We start from the raw sequence: 18,023 nt of genomic DNA on the forward strand, positions 1-18,023 counted from the left end.
CTGCAGACACTACCTAAATCTCCTGCTGCTATTAGCATGCTTGGCTGCCAACAGTCCAATCATGCCGCGGAGCAGAGATTTGTGTTTTAGCTACCTGCCCGGCAGCTGCTCAAGGTGTCGAGTCACCTTCAGGCCACAAATGCACTCTGAAAGCAGGAATTTTGTGATGTGTGACCACAGCTGGTTTATTTTCTCTCCACTGTGAAGCCAAGGGACTGAAGCGGCAGTTCAACAACCTAAAGTACTTGCTGCTTGTGCTAACATGTTTATTCTTGGCTCGATGGCGCTGGTGTGCTTAAGCAATGGCTGTTATTAGCAAGATGGAAGTGCTTGTAGCTAAGCATTTCAAGGCTAATGCTCTTCACGGTGTTAATGAGCTTCGCTTGGTTCCTTGGCGCCTCCCGGTAGGAACGAGGTAAGTTTTCTCAGTGTCACAAAAGTAAAAAAAAAAAAAAAAAAAACTGACAGTGAAGAACAGGATGATACTGTTTGTATTTGTATTGTCTGTATATTTTAGATGTTTTTGGACATATCATTCCAGGAAGAAAGTAATACATGTGTGTAGTATTTGATGAAGTGCTCAGGTTGTCAAGCCAGTATGTTGGTATACACAATGGCGCATCTGGAATTGGAACATCTGGTAATGATATTTTACTCATGTGAAATATGGTGGCTAAAACACGACATCAAATTAAGTTTTGGAGTCTCTAGCAGAGGAGAATATTGTATACTGGCTAAGGAGACGTTGCCGTATACAAGATTACATTCCTGTTCTAGCTACATAAAAGTCATTAAGGATTTTGCCACATAACGGCAGTGACATTCCCATTTGTGCACATTTCCTGTTCTATGGTCTGTGCTATTGCTACACTCAGTTGCTCAAATGACCAAATCAAGGTCGCATACCCATGTGCTAATCGTCGTCAGACTTAACAGGCTGCATAATGTTTCATAAAAACATGCGGTGCGCTCCAACCCAAATTGCATATCATGTCTGATTGTATGTCAATAGAAGATGTATAGCCACCACTGTAACAAGGGGACAACCAAATGCAGACATACTATAGTAAGTTCCACATAATGGTTGTCACACTCTGCATTTGATGTGGTTATGGGGCAACAGTCATAATCGACACTCCCCAATCTCTGCTGTTTTGAACGAGGTCAGAGCATACTGTAGATCAACTCCGTACACATTCAAATAATAAGCTGTTCCGTGTCATCATATCACTGATCACACGTATGGTGCACACACTTAACTTTTCCTTTACATTTGTTTTTATTGACAGAAACTTTTCTGCATGGATCTGAAACTTTAAAGTACTGACTGAAACTTTGGCTCTTGTTATTAAAGTGTAGAGAAGCAGTGGGGCTCCTGGATGATATGTTCATTAGTACGTGAAAACCAAAAGTCACATCAGTTCTCTCTTTTTGAGGATTTTATGTCAAGGCCACTTTTTCAAGTTAAATTCCAGCTGAGTGGAGTCCTTTTTAAATGTCCAGTATGTGCATCCCCACTGTTTTAAAATCATTTCGCTCAAATGTAATTGGCTTCATCACTGTATTCCCATCTAATGAAGGCTAGTGTTTGCCAGCTATGGCAGGCTTTTTTTCCAGACCTCCGATGGAACGTGTCGGGGGGGGGGGGGGGGAAGAGTCTCAAAGGAGACAGACACAATGGCGACCTGAATGTCACTGGCATGTTTGAGCAGCTCTCATTTGTGAACGTCTGTCCGCGGGCCAGAGAAAACTCTCTGCCCTCTAGAAGGATGAGTTTTGTCACACAGTGTCATTTTTAAATTGGACTCCATCTCTCCGCTCAGTTTTGGACCTCATACGAGCTTCATTAGCATTTGCAGGAACTGCAAGACATTTACCACCATGGATTGTGACAGATTTCACAAGCTCAATTCTACTGTTGCCCTAGGGGGGGAAGAGGCAGTGCTCACCATCTGTTGATTGTGACTGTACCCGGCACCTCCATAAGAGGCTGCATTTCGGCTAATGGTGGTCTAATGAAGAGTGAGAGAAATGGAAACTTTATTGGAAGTTTTGATTGTTTTGAAAGCTGAGGTGTTTCTTCGGCTCATAGATGAATTCTAAAGTTTTAGATGTCAAAATTAGTTTAAAAGTTCTTTAGTTTTTAACAGTTTGTAGGTATCAAACTTTGATATTCAAATCAGCTTCAGTCCTCACTGGATGGTTTGAACTGAGCTCATTTTGACATTGCTCTCCGCAACTTTTTATGATATTTTATTCCTGGAACATTGGCAGGCGAGTAAAGACATTTGATTTCAGTTAAATGGTTGTCGGAGTCGGAGGAGGAGGAGGAAGCTGTTGACTGATTATAGGGAAAAATGCCTTGATCTGTTGGCCACAAAAATGCCACAGCTTGGCTGTTATACCGCACTGATTGTGGATGGAGTTTTGACGCAGGTGGTGGTGATTGGGTGTTGAGATCAAACTGATTTTTATTTTAAAAGGGTAAAAAAAAATAGGTAAAAAGCCCACAAATGATGGCTCTTGTGGGTAATAGGAAGGTGAGTTTGCTTGATTTGAAGATATTTTGATGGGATAACAGAGTGATGAGGGAAATATATACAGATTAAGTGATTCATGGAAGAATATTCTTCATAAGAAAACTTCAGACTAAGTTCAGATAAAATATTCAACCACATGACTGTTTTCCATTGCTGGAGGGCTCAACTCTGTTGGTTACCCATATAAAGTTTGTTTCACTGCTAATTGGCTTTCAGCTCGCCATTGTGGCTGCTTTTGTGTGATTCTGCTATTCATAAATGCAGCTCACAAGCTAGCACTTTGAATAAGCAGCACCGAGTCATATTTGTGCTACTGGCAGGGCACCATAGTCTCTAGGAGACATCAAGTATTTCTGATTATGTTGTAATAAAATGAGATGGAGGCTCCGTGCAGCAGGTCGCACAGATGAGGAGCTGCTCGGAGCAGATGTGCTTCTACACAATTTCCCTAAGTCCCATTTAAAAGTAAAAGAAATGGAACTTCAAATATTCATGAGGAGGGCTTAAGTGAAAAGCTTTCTGCATATCCCACAAAGTAAACGTGTGAAGGAGTCAAAAACATGTCCTTTTTCATTAAGACTGTACCATGGTTTGGTTTGGTTTTATGACGATCAAAAGAATAACACCTTTTGTAATGTTAATTTGTTTGACTTATTTCTGAACGATGTGCTCTTTTTTTGTGGTTGGTTTTGGAGTAAATGCTAGTTAGTTCCGTCTTCTGTTTATTAGTGTCCAATCATAAGTCAGCTCATTGTACTGTAAATAGGATGAGGGACCTCTGGATGTGATGCATATGGCTGGTAGTCAGATGCTGTTCGTGTATGCATCTCAAGTTAGCATAGTTCATTTCAAGACTCTGGCCTACTTCTATTTTAGTGGCTGTCGTGTTTTTAACTTCTCACTTCATTCACAAGCAAAGGATTGTGTCGTCATCGCCGTGTTAATGCCGATTCAGTCTCAGCTCAAGTCAGTGCTTGTGATTTATACTGTGAAAATCCCAGAAAATGAGTTACCTCCTTTATATGTGCTAATGGAGAGGGAATGTCAGTGTTGATGTCAGGGGTGGTGGGTAATTTCGGCTTTAGAAGGCTATTCCTTCCCTAAATTTACTGCTGTAGTCTACTCGTACATATATAGTGATGTGCAAATAATGTGTTAATTGCCGATGGGTTGCTTGCTAGCAAATAATGTCCTTAATGAGTAAAATGTTTATTACATTACCTACAGCGATCTCTCGGCAGCAGAGATGATGTGCGTCCCCTGTGCGCAGTTACACACTAGGCACATTAGCCATTTTCCTTTTATGAATCTGGATCACTATCGGTGTCCTGAAATATTTATTTAAGAAGCCAAAAGTTGAATTGTGTTTCATCGAGAGTTTCCTCTGTCCTGTCAAGTTTCTAACTGGAGCTTTTAGTTCTGCTGCTTAAATGTTTCATAGTATTTGCTGCAACGACATAACTGTATATGTGGTTATGTTTAGAATATTTGAAGCCGCCTCTCTAATCATAAAAGTACATCATTAAAGATGACAGTCAGTAGGAAAGAGCTTAATTTGATCAGCTGCTGTTAGCTCAGCAACCCAATTGCCACAATAAATGTTGTAAAAGTGAGTATATCATCTTTAACACCACTTGTGCTCTGGTTAGGATTAGGCACAAAACACACACTTGGTTATGGTTTGGAAAACATCATGTTTTGGCTTAAAATACCTGTTTTTGTTGCCACAAATATTGGATGGATATATGGATATTTTTGACAGGGAAGTTGGGACAATATATATTTTGTCACAGCAAACACAGCTGGAAATTGCCCCGAGGTCTCCTTAAAAATATTGAGTTGTTTCACACATGCAATATTGAAATGCAGCCATGAGCTTTGGTCATAGGCTCAGCAGCCCTCCACCACCTGAAATGATAGTCAGGTCATAAACGTGTGTTATGAATGTGATATGATGTGTACAAATATGAACATATTAATGGTTCTCTACCAACATGTACCAACCCTGTGCTACAGGCCGGTATAAAAGAAAACACCTTATTTAAAAAAAGACATCAAGAGTTATCAAGTAATCAACCACCCACCAACAAATCGCAACAGCGCTGCTAAATCTCTGCCATGTTTTTATAGATGCTTGTAATTGAAACAAATAATAAAGCTATATATTTGCACTAGAAATGAGTAAGCTACTTAATTAGACATCCAGCTGAAATAGAAGTAATGTATCACAAATGCAATTACTTTAATAGCTGTTCTGTCATTTGGCTTAACAAAACGCTTTGTGATGTTGGCTGCTTTCTTGTACTGGAGCACCGTCCTCCATCGCTGAGCACCTGAATTAGTTGCAACTTTCTCACCAAATTACAATTACAAATGACTTATAAAGGCTTAAAATCCCAGAACCCAAAGTAATTATTCATAATAGCTACTGATCAACAACCCTATCATAGCTCTGCTGCTGTACCGTGGCCCATTTGTGCAGCAGCTAGGTTAAGCAGTAGATGATTATCTGCAGGTAAGTGAGAGTGACAGTAAATGATTATCACCTTCCGTGCTGAAACAATCTTTCATAGTAAGTGTGGCTGGCACCAGCTGATGAAGTGGCATGGTGGTGATGAGCGCGATCACCAAAGCGTTCTCCTCTGGGGCTCGACAAACATGGTATTTGCGACAAGCCTTCTGACAATCAAGGACAAGGCTGTTTTCCAAGCCTGCCATGTGTTTTTTTTTTTGTTGTTTTATGAGAGCTGGGAGAGAAGGAGCAGGTCCAGACTGCTGATGCAGGTGATGTGAGTGCCTTCTCCACACCTCCTATTTCGAGGCTTCCAGGTTCCAGCATGGTGCCATTAATCAAGCTCCAGAAGTTAAGTGTTACCAGAGACGTTGCGTGTCATAAATTGCAGGGGAAATGCATAATGAGTTATCAACAAATCTATTTTTCAGTGGGAACTGTATTCAGTTGGGGATGCATTTTGTTGCATTTGCTTTTCTGCAGAGATCATAATTGCTGCTTTGGACCAGAACTAGTGTTGGCTCACCTGATGGAGGCCTCATGGGAGTCCCTTCAAAGCAGAGAGATGGGATAAATACGACTTTCCAGCTTCTCTTTGCTCTTTCAGATGTCCTTCATGGGATTGTCAAAAATATCGACACAGCTTACACCAGTGCCAGCTGCACATTCTTGGCCTCTTTTCTCTCTGACAGTGATTTGACATTTATGATAATGTTACCAGTCCCCACTCTGATGAACCGATGACATCATATGCGAGATAACGAAGTCTCACATAATGCACATAATAGTCAGAAGTCAGTTAACTCAGATGCTGTTGTGTTTTACAGACACAAGCCTTATTTCATTTGTCTTTTAATAAAATATCTAAAATTCTATGCTGTCAATGTCAATTCCTTCCCTCTGTATCACACATGGTATCATATGTCGATGTTTGTACAGTACATTGTATCAAAGTTTGAAATTCCAGTATTGTGTCAACACTAATGTTAATAAGTGTATCATGTAGGACAGGAAGGATGTTTACACCCAGAGATGGATAGAGATGTGTCATTAGACCAGGCTGGACTGACTCCAGACCAACAAAGGCAATCTCTAGGTCACTGATCCACTGAGTTTCTTGATAACGTCTGATTCCCTTCATAACCTGACACTCTGTGTTCACCTTTGCAAACTTTTCTTATTTTCACACTGGTTCAGAGTTCTGTGTTCAGTATGTCAGCTAATGCCTGTTCTGCTTAAAGCAAAAAGAAGAAAACGAAGAGTACTCGCTCATTATTCCTCGGGTCTTTAGCCCATCCTCGGGACCTTAACCCAGATGGAGACTATTTCCATGTAATTGGTGCGGATGCTGCTCCTTTTGCCATTTAGTATTTTTGCCCCTGCTTTTTGAATGGAAGGAACAGGGTGCAGAATGTCCCTCACTACAGGCAGCAAATTACTCCTCAGAACTCCACTAACACCCCTGTGCAGTGCAGAGCTGCTGTAAAGGCAAAACAATTTGTCCAACATGAATAGGCTCCCTAGAGACGGTCTTAAGTGTTAAATGACCTGGGTGAACCCAATACTAATCCACGGATGGGAGTTATTCGGGCTTGGATGGCTAACACTTATACCCTCTGCGCAGCCATTTGAAGACTGTTTATGCAAATTCAAGGTGATCTGATTTTTCTCATGGCTTAGTTTACTGTCTCCCGGCCCCCTGGAGACTCCTGCAGCCACTCCTATTGCTCCAGCTCCCCGCCTGCACAGGAGTATCTGGTTGAGTGGGCATGAAGGTAATGTAATACAGGTGTTTCACATAATTAAATGTCTCTAGTAATGGTTAAAATTCAGGGGTTAGCGGAAAATGTCAAATTACCTGAAGAGATGTCCGACCAGTCGGTGTATAAGTCGAGTTTTGTGCAAACACATGAAAATGGTGTTGACACATAGGCGTGGGGAGAAATCACACTTAAGAACTTCAGCTAGAAAATAATACAAAAACAAGCCTTTTTAAAAACTATAATAGTACACTGTGCACATAATCAGGAAAAAACCTGACTGGAAAGTACACATTTTATTAATTATTCTAATCTTGGCGGTTATAGTCAAAGTAAACAAAATGAATAAAAGTAAAGGGGAAATATGTAGTTTAGGAGCAGAAATTCAACTCAGAAATATTTATCTTTCCCATAAGTGAATGAACAAGCTGTTCTCGGAGGAAAACAAGGTCCCAGAACACTATTTGAATCTAGAAAAGGTGGCAGAGTCCGTCACATATAAACAAGTTAAACAGTATGAAATTGTGTTGTCCTTTAAGGTCAGTCTGTTTTAGTTTTTCAGTCGTGAAAATTCTTCAGTTTGTTTCGGGATAGAAAAATCAGTCAATGAAGAACTTTCTCCTCTGATTAAAATTTATTCCCCAAAACTACACAGTGCACCCCCAGGAAAAGGCACTGGAGAATGGAGGGGGGGGGGGGGAAATAAAATTGATAAAGTATAAATGGTAATAAAACATGCATCCAAATGATGAATCCAGACTTCATGGAGCTTGTGCAGTCCAACCGACTGGGTAAATACCCCTGTGCTATGGGGGGAGCTCAGTTTCATGTTGTGTTGAAGGCAGTATTAAAGCTTCTTTTCAAGGAGAAACCTGTGCGGTGTTTTGTCTGTAGGCTATTGTTAATACAGTAGGGGGCAGCAGTGAGCCATGGGTCGTACATCAGGCCCGACTTCCTACCTTTCCTTTTCTCCCTCGCTCTTCTCTCATAAACAGGATTGCGGTCTGCCCTCCAGACATCTGCTCGGTTGTAAAGGGAATGGATAAATAAAAAACAAAGGCCTGTGAATGACGCTCCAAGAGTTTATGTTCCATGCAAACATATATTCTGTTTCAATATTATAATCCTTATTGGTACATTTATTGTTTGTGTCAGCGTTTACGTTTAAGTGCGCCCGTTGTTGTTGTCGTGCTGTTATGTCTTTGTGAAATGAAAGGAGGGCCGCACGGAGGGGCCTCGGGAGAGCGAGGCGAGCGAGGATGGAGCGAAGTTGGGGAAAGAAAGTACAGCGTGACAGCCAGTCACTGTACAATACAGAGAACAGATCATTAATTAATGGTGCTGAGAGTGTGGAGTGAATCGATTCGCCCCCTAAGCACGACATGCACCAACACCCCCATCTAACAGGGATGGTGGTGGTGGTGGTGCTGGTGGGGAGAGGACCCACGCTCTCCTTGTCAGCTCACCTCCGTTTTAATCACTTCTAATTGTTTCCAGTGGCATGCAGTAAATATCCAGGGGGAAGAATGTGATACACTCACACCCTCTGGTTCTTCTCATCAGCTCCCTTTCTGTCTTTCATGCCGTGTGTTTCTTTTTTTGGCTGATTCATCCCCTCTCTCAGTGAGCTGGATGCTTTGATTAAAGTAGTTGTTTCATATGTGGCTATTTTTTTTTTTTTGCTATCACTACACATGGAGGGGAGTGTGTGTGTGTGTGTGTGTGTGTGTGTGTGTGTGTGTTCCTGTCAGGGGGTGACAGCTGGCTCTCTCTGCCCCCTGTCACACAAAAAAAATGCTGTGACTGCTGGAGTGTGACCGGCCTCTCGCCCGCATGCCCGCCTCTAAACCCCCCCTCCCTCCACCCCTGCAGCCTGGCCGGCCCAGCTACTTTGCTTGTGGCCCACTCGCTCTTTAGATCCGCGCTGCATATGGGTCTGGTCAGCCATGGAAACCTGCTCAGCCCAATTAGAAGCAGCCGCCAGCTGGGCTTCCCCTCCATTCTTCCATCCCTCCTCTCTGGCCCTGCCACATCCCACTCTGTTCCTCTCCAGCGGCTTCACGCTCCAGCATCCCACAATCAGAGCCTCTCTCACGCCCATAATCATGCCAAGCTGATGGGCACACTGTCCCTGGCGCTTGGATGGAAGCAGCGATTTGTGACTCGTCTGCTCAGTGTGGACAGCATGCACGCACGGCCACGCTTTTGCATCTGCACATACCAAGACAGACAGGGTCCACAGTCTCCCCAGCCAGATGCTGTGTTTTGTCTCCGGCCTCACCAGCTGGTTTGGACCAAATGGCTGTAGAAAATAAATCACTGTGTTATTGGGTTTATATCTCGGTGGCTGGACCGCTCTGCTCCTCAAAGCACATCCTGGCTTTACAGACAAGGTGGCTGCAAGAATAAGGTATCGTTCAAAATGTCTGGAGCAATCAGGGCTCCCTGGTAACTGTGGAATAAAGGTATTCACTTTTTCAGTATGGATTTCTTGTCCTATTAATATGGCTCTGCATTCTGGCTTCAAATTCACTCACCAGGCATTCATTATCCGTCACAGGAATACGATATGTAAGAGTCTGTCAGTAAAATGTTAAAGCCTGAAGTTGATTCTTTTCAGCACATGTCGTGCAGCCCTTTCTTTTTCTGATGGCTTTTAGTCTATTTCGGGGCCTCACCTGCAGTTCAGACACTTGCACAGTCGTAAGGTTTTTTTGTATAATGCAAAAACCAAGAAATTCATTATCATACGGAAAGCACTCAAATGCCAAACCTTGCTTTAGAAGTTTGACTCCATGTTCTGAGACTAAACTTAATGATTTAGATGTTAGGAGTGAGAGATGTTCATTCTTAAGGTAAATGTGTTTTATCTTAAATTATCAAACACACCATTGGTCCTACACACACAGGCACGCACACAATAAATGAATGACACACACACTCATGTTCATCTCTTTTGTGCAAGCATATTGATTGTTTTCAGCTGTATAGTTGTATTGTTTATTGTCTAACTCGCTTGTTTCACTCAAAAAAGTTTGGTTTCATAACAACGTTCTGTTATGGATTCTAAATTGCACGATGTTTGTAAAGGTTACTACTTAAAATGGTTTCACTTTTCTGCCTTAGCTACTTCTCTGCTGTCTTCCCTCATATTTCACTTTGAGGTCATCAATCACTGATGTAGGCCTGATTGCACATGAAGTGGCTGGATCCCATTTTGAGGTGTGACAGGGGCCTATTTTGCGCTGGTGGCAGTGATGGCTGCGTGTCAGGGCTCGTGACAGAATGCTCTCCGCCCCGTCTCCTGAGGTTTGGGAGTTTGAGGGGCCACCGGCCCCTTTTGTCCTCCTTTTGTAGATGGTCTCCGACACGGCTTGTTTTAGGCAGAGGCAAAGGCAGTAATTGATTTCTCTCTCCTCTCTGATTCCGCCTCTGGCTTTCAGGGGCTGGGCTGCATCTCTGCTCCGAGAAACAGATGAATAAAAAGACGGAGCGTGAAGTTTATAGCTAACAGTTGCAGCGCCTGACAGATGGTCAAACCTCACGTTATCAGGGCCTGATAGAAGTCCGGAATGTGGTGGTTAGCTTCTGAATTGGCTTCTGAAAGGATCGGTCATATATATTAGAGCAGAAAGTACTGAGCCGTGAAGAGCTGGAGAGATGGGAGATATGGAGGCGTGCAGACGCTGAAGGTGAGAAGGACCTAAGCTCAGATCTGACAGGCTACATTAATAGATTGGTGAACTGATAGATGCACAGCGGAATGGTGCCATGAATAATCTGATTCAGTCCCAGAAATTGAATTTTTCATTTTGCAACATCCAATGGAAAAGTTGTCACAATGTTCAGCAACTTCTTTGAGATTAGTCCATGTGAATGTCCCAGGAAATAGTTTTTGAAAGTACCGTGAACCAACAGTTTTATCGCTGACCAATCTATTTATTCTAAGCTCGACAAAGAAAGTTAATTGTTCGTCTTTTCCTTCATAATATCAAAAGAGTCAACAGAGCAGTCATCATAATTGTGACCTTGTGTCTCCCTGTCAGCAAGACTGACTTAATCAATTGCAAAAGTTGTCAGCTGTGACAAGAGACGTTTAGCCTGGAGACGAGAGGGATGGGTGGCGTGGACTGTCTGCAGACGCTCTAGCCTCTCTCCATTAATGTCAGTGTCTGTTCCAATCCAGACAGCTCGCCTCAGACATGCTCCAAAACTTTGTTAGCCAACTTCGCTTAATCTCTGTTCTTTTTTCTTTCTCTCTTTTTGCACCGCACGCAGGAATAAATGAGCCAATTAACAGCGAATGAGAAAATCTCCCTGTATGTTGCAGTATGAGGTGTTTTGTGAGTTGCATCTCGCAGAGAAGCTGTGGCGTTCTGTGACAGGAAAGCCTAAAAAGTGCTGCTTGGTGTCATTTTAATCACCTCTATCAGCTCGTTTGAATTGTTAGCACCTCTCCCGCCCGGCTCAGGCAAATTGACAATGATGCTTAATGAGTCATCAATGGGGTTCATGCGGCAATGCATCATCGAAATTAATCAACACGGATGTCGTGCGTTCTGAATTGTTTTCCCATTACTGTCATGGTGAACAATGACCGAAAATCCTCTGTGTTAATGAATTGTGAGGAATATATTGAAAGTTCTGATGAGAATAAAGGGTGTAAAGAGGACAAAAGGGACTGATGATAGTCAAACAGTGATGCTGACGCTGACTCCTTACACGTTGTCCTTTACCCTCCACCTGCCCTGTAGTAGTCTGCCGACACACTTTGTTGCCGAATGACTGGTTGCGAAATGGCACATTTATATTGCATGCTGTGTTGAAGTGATTTCCCTGCCTACCTTGATGCCTATTTTGTTATGGAAATTCATGATGCATTAACATAACCAGCAGGAGTTCCGGAACAGAAAATAATGAATCCTGGAGGGAAGGAGCAGCGCTCTCCACCCTTATCTGTGAATTAATAAATACACATACGGTATGCCCATAAGGGTCACACCATGTACACTCCAACAAATGCTTACCATCCTTGATGGCTGTTTCTCATTGTGAAGTGAAGGCTCTCCCTAAGGGAGAGAAGGAATTTAATGGCACCATGGTAGAATGGAAAGGTGGTTTTCAGACAGAAAATCCTGAAGGAGCATCTCACCTTACCAGCTAATGGTCATATCCCTATTGCGCCTTTCTCGACAGGGAAATCAGCATAGTTAAGAAGACCACCGACCGGGGGCTGCTATTGCCAAGATCAGCTGGAAGATCATGACTGCAGTGTAGCTCAGCTGTGAAATGGCCCCAATCCCAGCTGTGTTTGCTCTTCTTGGCGTGTAAATCACATTATTATTAAATCAACTCGTCATTACCTTCTGATACATTTTCTCAACAAATGGGCTGAGCTAAATTGGACACAGTGTTCAGGATTCACTTTTCTAAACTCACCTCAGCTCATCTGATTCTGGATGCATGCAGGGCCTCACTTACTCCAGCTTGTTGCTACAGCAACAGTTTCTTGGAAGCACCGGAGGACCCCGAAGGCTCTGTCAGTGCTGACAGGCAAGATGGTGAAATGCAAAAGCAATCAAGCTTATCTGTTTTCTCACGAAGATGTGATCTCAAATTTGTTTGGGAAAATAATCAGGTAAATGTAATTCTTCACAGCATTGTCAGCAATCAACAACAACCTACCCGTAGATTTTAAATGGCATGGCACGCTAGGAATTCATCACATTTGTCACTGGAAGTTTGTGGCAACTTTTTCTCTTTTGGCAGCGGTGATTAGTGACAGTGGCCAAGAAGTCGCCTAGAGTGGTTAGGTTAATCACACAGGCAGAGGCTGCTGCCAGGATTCATTTGAATGGGTCTTAAGACTGTGAGTCATTTTGTTGATTAGCGCTGTGAGTTTGTCTGTCTGCAACAAGATGCAGAATATTAACACCATGCTGATGCTATTTTCACTCTTTTGGACATACCATTTACATGTAGGCAATCTGCGGAGAACTGTGCATCACATGGTTTTCATGGTGATCGTTACGACTGTTTAATATGGTACATAAACTACGCTGATCATTCTGCAAAAACAAATTTAATTGAAAATACTCCAGCGAGTGGAAATTTGAGCCATTGCCACAGGGCTCCTAGCAAAATGCTGGCGATGTGGTAAATCCATTAAAATCTGTTGTTTCAATCTGTGACAGTTGAGAAACACTGAGTGGAATATAATGTTGCCAACTTGATGGCATTATATAAGACATGATGGCTAAGGCACCTCTGGTTTTGATTTGCCGAATACAACCAAAATCAAGGGCTACTAACCTACCTGCTAACTGCTTCTAGTTAGTAGGTGACCGTGGGTGACAAACACGGACTAAATTACTAGTGCATATGTCTTTTCAGACTTCATAGACACAGATGGCAAAAAAGTTATGCTGACGGTCAATTTTATCCAGGTTTGGGGCCTTGTTGTTGACTAATTCTGAGAGTACAGCACAGATCGGTAGCCCAGTTTTAAACTGTCACTGCAATTTGTGTCACCACAGTATCAACAGTGATGAAAAGGGCCTGCATTCCTGATATGTTTACTCTCTGGGACGGAAGGTCAAACTTCATCAGATTAAGATGTTAACTGGATTCGCCCTCTAAGTTCACAGATACCCACTAGAGAGCGACGCCTGTAAGAGAGAATCAAATACTAACTACATGCTTTATCTGACACACTGTGATCACAGGTGAAGCCCTCTGTCGAGTCGCTCTGCTGCACTGCTAGCTGATGAGGATTGGTGTTGTTGCCGCCCCTTGACAGACACGAGCATGTCAGAGAGCGCACAGATATCAGAGCGTCAGAGCTGTAGGTGAGTGGGTTAACCTGTTATAACAGGACAAGCTCGGCTGAAGTTCAGGTATTAGCGAGCAAATGCGGTTAACTTGTGCCATGTGGTTTGACTGAAATCATTCCTGTGTTCCCAGGGTTAGGGTTTTGACCTGAGCATAATAAGAAGGGTCATGTGTGTTAACATAATATTGGGAATGTAGGAATCTGGGTAAAAAGGACCCTGGAAACATGGGCCATGGGAACATAGAATCTTGGCAACTTGGGACTCTGGAAACATTAGATACTTGGGAACATAGGTCTCTGGCAATAAAGAACTTTGGGAACTTAGGACCCTGGAAGTATGGGATCTTGGAAGTTTAGGAGTATGGGAACAAAAGAGCTTGGGAACGTCGGCTGGTGGGAACGTAGATATGCTCCTGTTTGGCACGTGGTATCGTGGTTGACACTAAAACCGAACATATTTTGGAAACTTCATGACAGAGTGCAAAAGGAGGCATTAAGGGAGAGTCTCTCTCTTTAATAAGTATTGGAGAGACTTGTTAATGAGACTTTTCCTCAGGTGCTAACTTCTGTTCGTATGCCTTTCAACAATATATCATTATTGTGAGAATGAGCCAGAGAACTGCCGGTGGTAATGTTTGCTGTTCAGGCTTAAACTGCACGTTTGTAAAACACTGTTAAGCATCATTTGACAGCTAATTGTGTTTTAGTTAAAGCAGTACTTGTGTTTGTGAAATTGTTAGTTTTAACACTGTTACTCAAGTCCATTTTAACACTTTGAACGTATAAAACACACCTGCCATTTATTAGAAGGCAGTATCCTGCTGATTTGATACTAAACTGAATCTGAAAAACATTTTTCCATTTGACCTCAGCTTCCCTGTTCTGCCAGATATCTCTCTTGTTCAGAATTTGTTCCTAAGTGCACTCACATTATTAACGAGGGTGAAAAGCTGCAGGGTTCCTGGAGAAACACTGCACTTCCCTCAGCTTGAGTCCTTAAACTTAAAATGCTGTGCTGATTCATTCTCAGAATCTCTAAAACCTAAGATCCAGGTGACATTTTGCTTTAATGAGTTATGGAACATCAGCATAACCAAACAGCTCACACAGTTGCAGCTAAATAAGGCTAATGCATTTATTAATGTCCAATTTAATTACCGAGCGTTTTAGAGCCGTTGCTTTTCATTTTCTTTCATTAGCCTTTCTGTGTGTGTGTGTGTGTGTGTGTGTGTGTGTGTGTGTGTGTGTGTTTTCTCCAGGAAAAACAGGAACAAAACATTTTTAATGACTTCTGAAGGAAATTCGTTAACAAGGGGACAAACGTGTTGACTCGTCAGTGCTTTCCCAACTGCATTCGTTTTATTCGTGTTCCATAAAGAGATGTTATCATTTAAATCTCTTGTTTCAGTTAATCTCTCTTAAAAAGAGCACGCTGCACACAAACACGCTGGATGCTTTTATTTAGATGTGATCCAAATGCAGAGGCTTGTTCACCAAAAGCTTTGACCTGGCGGATAATGAGGACAATTCCAAGCTAATGATGCCAATTTAACGGCAGTTTATCAACACGTATTGTTGATGGGTCTCCAATTAAATTAAACGCAGGGCTTTATATCGGTCCACACTGCGGTTTATCAGTCTTGGCGGTGAGTGGTTCAACCCATAAAGCAGCAAAATAAGTTCACTGCCACACACATCAGTTTCATGACCCACTGAAACGCTGAACCCAGCTGTGTTTTGTTTTGAAAAACGCCAGTGAAGCTAATTCAGGTGCGGATGATGCTCTTGTGAATTAAAACCGAGTTGTTATTCTGAGCAAGCTGATGGGGAAAAAGCAGTGAAACCCGAGTTCTGATTTAGCGGACGGTGATTTAACACAAGGGGAAGATGTTAAAACCAAAGCGGACTTTAGATAACTTTATACTGTGCGTTCCCATAAAACAGTTTCAGTCCGGTCTTATCTGTTCTGTGGCTGCAATAATGGTGAGATTTGAATGTATTACCTGAATACGCACATTATCAAGTTGATAATTGGAGCAACAACAGAGAGCGAGAGAGATGGAATTAGTTTATTAATCCTCGCTCTCGTCTGTTCTCTTGTCATGAGGGGCCATCAGCACGAGACAAACGTGCTTTTTTTTTCCATCAGACAAACAAATGTAATCTGCATAACCGTCTCGTGCTGCTGGAGTTTAATCGACGTATTTTCACTTGTTCAAAGCGAACTGGCAACGCTGCAAGTCAATTTCCTTTCAACATTTCAGTGGCTCTCGCTGCCTTTGAAGACTGGCATCCATAATGAATGCCGTCAATTTTCATCCCAATTAGAGTGTTTATCTCGGCTTAGTTCACCTATAGTGTTGCCTTTTCCTCTTGTGGGGGCGATGAATTTTCATGAAGGACAAACACTGTACTTCAGATAAAAACAGCTTATCTAGTGCTGGGATTTAAAGCTTCGGAGCCGGAATTATTTCCCTCCAATTTGTTTGTGCCGTGTTAACAGCCAGCATGGGTCGCCGCAGTGTGGCGGGAGGCCGAAAGAAAGTGGGAGGAGCTGGCGTCAAGAGAGTGGTGGGGGAAAACAAGGTAATGCATGTTTATATAAGAGGGGGTCCGCAGAGCTTTCATCTGGGAGATGGAATAAACGGAGCACAGCACATCATATCAGTACATAGCTGCATGATAGGACCCGTCAGATTGAGACGTGGCAGCTTCACAGGTCAATCTGCGCTGCTGTCATATGCATAAATACTCCATCATGTGTTGATGGCTTAGATACAGAAACAGTGCCCGGGAGATGTGTTTGCAGTGCTGTTAACAATGTCGGCCTCACAACACTGACGTAAGCCAGAGAATCCAACATTGTTAAGGTGTAAACTGGGACGGCAGGCTGCTTTTTGTGGAATAGGCGGTTTGTTATTTTAGCCCTGAAGTGTTTTGTATGCCAAGGAGCCGGCGCATAGCAGCAAGATTGTTAGATGAAACTGCTTCCCTTGACATTACCCACCGCTCAAGTTCAGGGAACCCTCCGCTCTGACACACAACATTTAAATGAAGTCATTAAAATTGAAACCGTCTCCATTCCAGGGACGATCGCACCTGACGTCTGCTTGGCACGCGACAAGTTAATGGAACGTAAACATGGTAGCAGCTAAAGCGATGTGAAAGCGATTTTTTTTCCCACAGCAACGGGTGGGACACGTGTTGATGGGTTTTTCTTTCTTTCTTTTTTTTTTTTTTTTATACCATTTTGTAATCCAAAAATGATCACAATGACTGAATATTTTCTTTTTAACCCATTAAAAACAATCATCTTGACAGGATAATGTTTAAAACACCAAGTTTTAAACATTTTTTGCAATTTTTCCTACATTTGGATGAACAACAGGAGCATATATAGAATAGTTTTTCTTTATCTCTTGGATGTTGGACTGCATTTATAGTGTCAAGTGATAAGTCTTGGGTTGTCCTCGAAGCCTTATGATGAAAAGACATACCATATAGTAAATATATATCACAGCTTCCCCAGGTTGATACTAGTTAAGGATCTTTGTATTGTGTTGTACACAAAACAAACAAAAAAGCAGAAAAAAATATTTTTTTAACAACAAAACGACTCCTTACATTATGTCACCTGAGTTCTTTGCATCCGTAATAATAACTACATCCACAAGAGGTGATCACCTGACAATAAATGTAAATATAGATTGTAATGACATCTTTGAATAGATTACCAAAGTGGCTGTTTTTTCTGGTGAGTACAGGCTGGATTTTACACAGCTCAAAAAAAGAGTATGACTGCATATGTATACAAGAAAATAAAAAAAAGTTCTATAAAGCTTTTAATGGCTCCATAAGGTGCTGCACAAGTCTGAGAAATTGCCCTGGATGATGTAGGTGCATGTTTTTGAACGAGAAAAAAAAAGGCGCTATCTTCAGTTCTGCTGCATTGATTTTTATCTATTCAGAAAAGAAACTTTCCATTCTTGCTCCATCAGTGTTATAGCAGCGCAATGCTAAATCAATGGAGTACCCTTTTAATTAAAAATGGTTCACAAATGGTGGCAAACTTCACCGCTTGATTTGCCCTAAAGCAGCCTCGGAAGTAAGCCAGTGTGTAGATTTTCAATTAAAGTGTCTTAAAAGTGAAGGCAGGGACACACTAGGACTGTTTATCACAAGATAATCATGATTTGCGACATCTGTTCAAAATGAGTCTGCCCCAGTCTGATGATAAAAGCACACAGAGAGCGATGGTGACGGTTTCTAATTAATTGTTGTTTTGAAGCAGTGGCTGCCCATCATCCCAGTGCAATGTGTGATGTGTACAGAAAGACCGGGACCGTTGACATCTCGTCTTAATAATTCTATAAATATTG

General features: G+C 42.2%; 1 protein-coding gene across 5 annotated transcripts in view; it reads left to right on the forward strand.

Annotated features, from left to right (window-relative positions):
- kif16bb (kinesin family member 16Bb) overlaps positions 1-18,023 on the forward strand; it is a 58,451-nt gene that overhangs the window by 33,016 nt on the left and 7,412 nt on the right. For 2 of the 5 annotated variants that reach the window (XM_030442618.1, XM_030442614.1), the window contains exon 20: positions 5,536-5,925. The exons of 1 other annotated variant lie outside the window; for it this stretch is intronic. Coding sequence is in view for 2 of the 4 variants with exons in the window: in XM_030442614.1 (XP_030298474.1) it covers positions 5,536-5,544 (9 nt within the window). In the remaining 2 variants the exon portion in view is untranslated. Of the gene's footprint in view, positions 1-5,285; positions 5,493-5,535; positions 5,926-18,023 lie in introns of those variants that run through there. 2 more of the 5 variants (XM_030442617.1, XM_030442612.1) reach the window with 2 other exon arrangements.

This window comes from Sparus aurata, chromosome 15, assembly GCF_900880675.1.
Source record: "Sparus aurata chromosome 15, fSpaAur1.1, whole genome shotgun sequence".
NCBI classification, from domain to species: domain Eukaryota; kingdom Metazoa; phylum Chordata; class Actinopteri; order Spariformes; family Sparidae; genus Sparus; species Sparus aurata.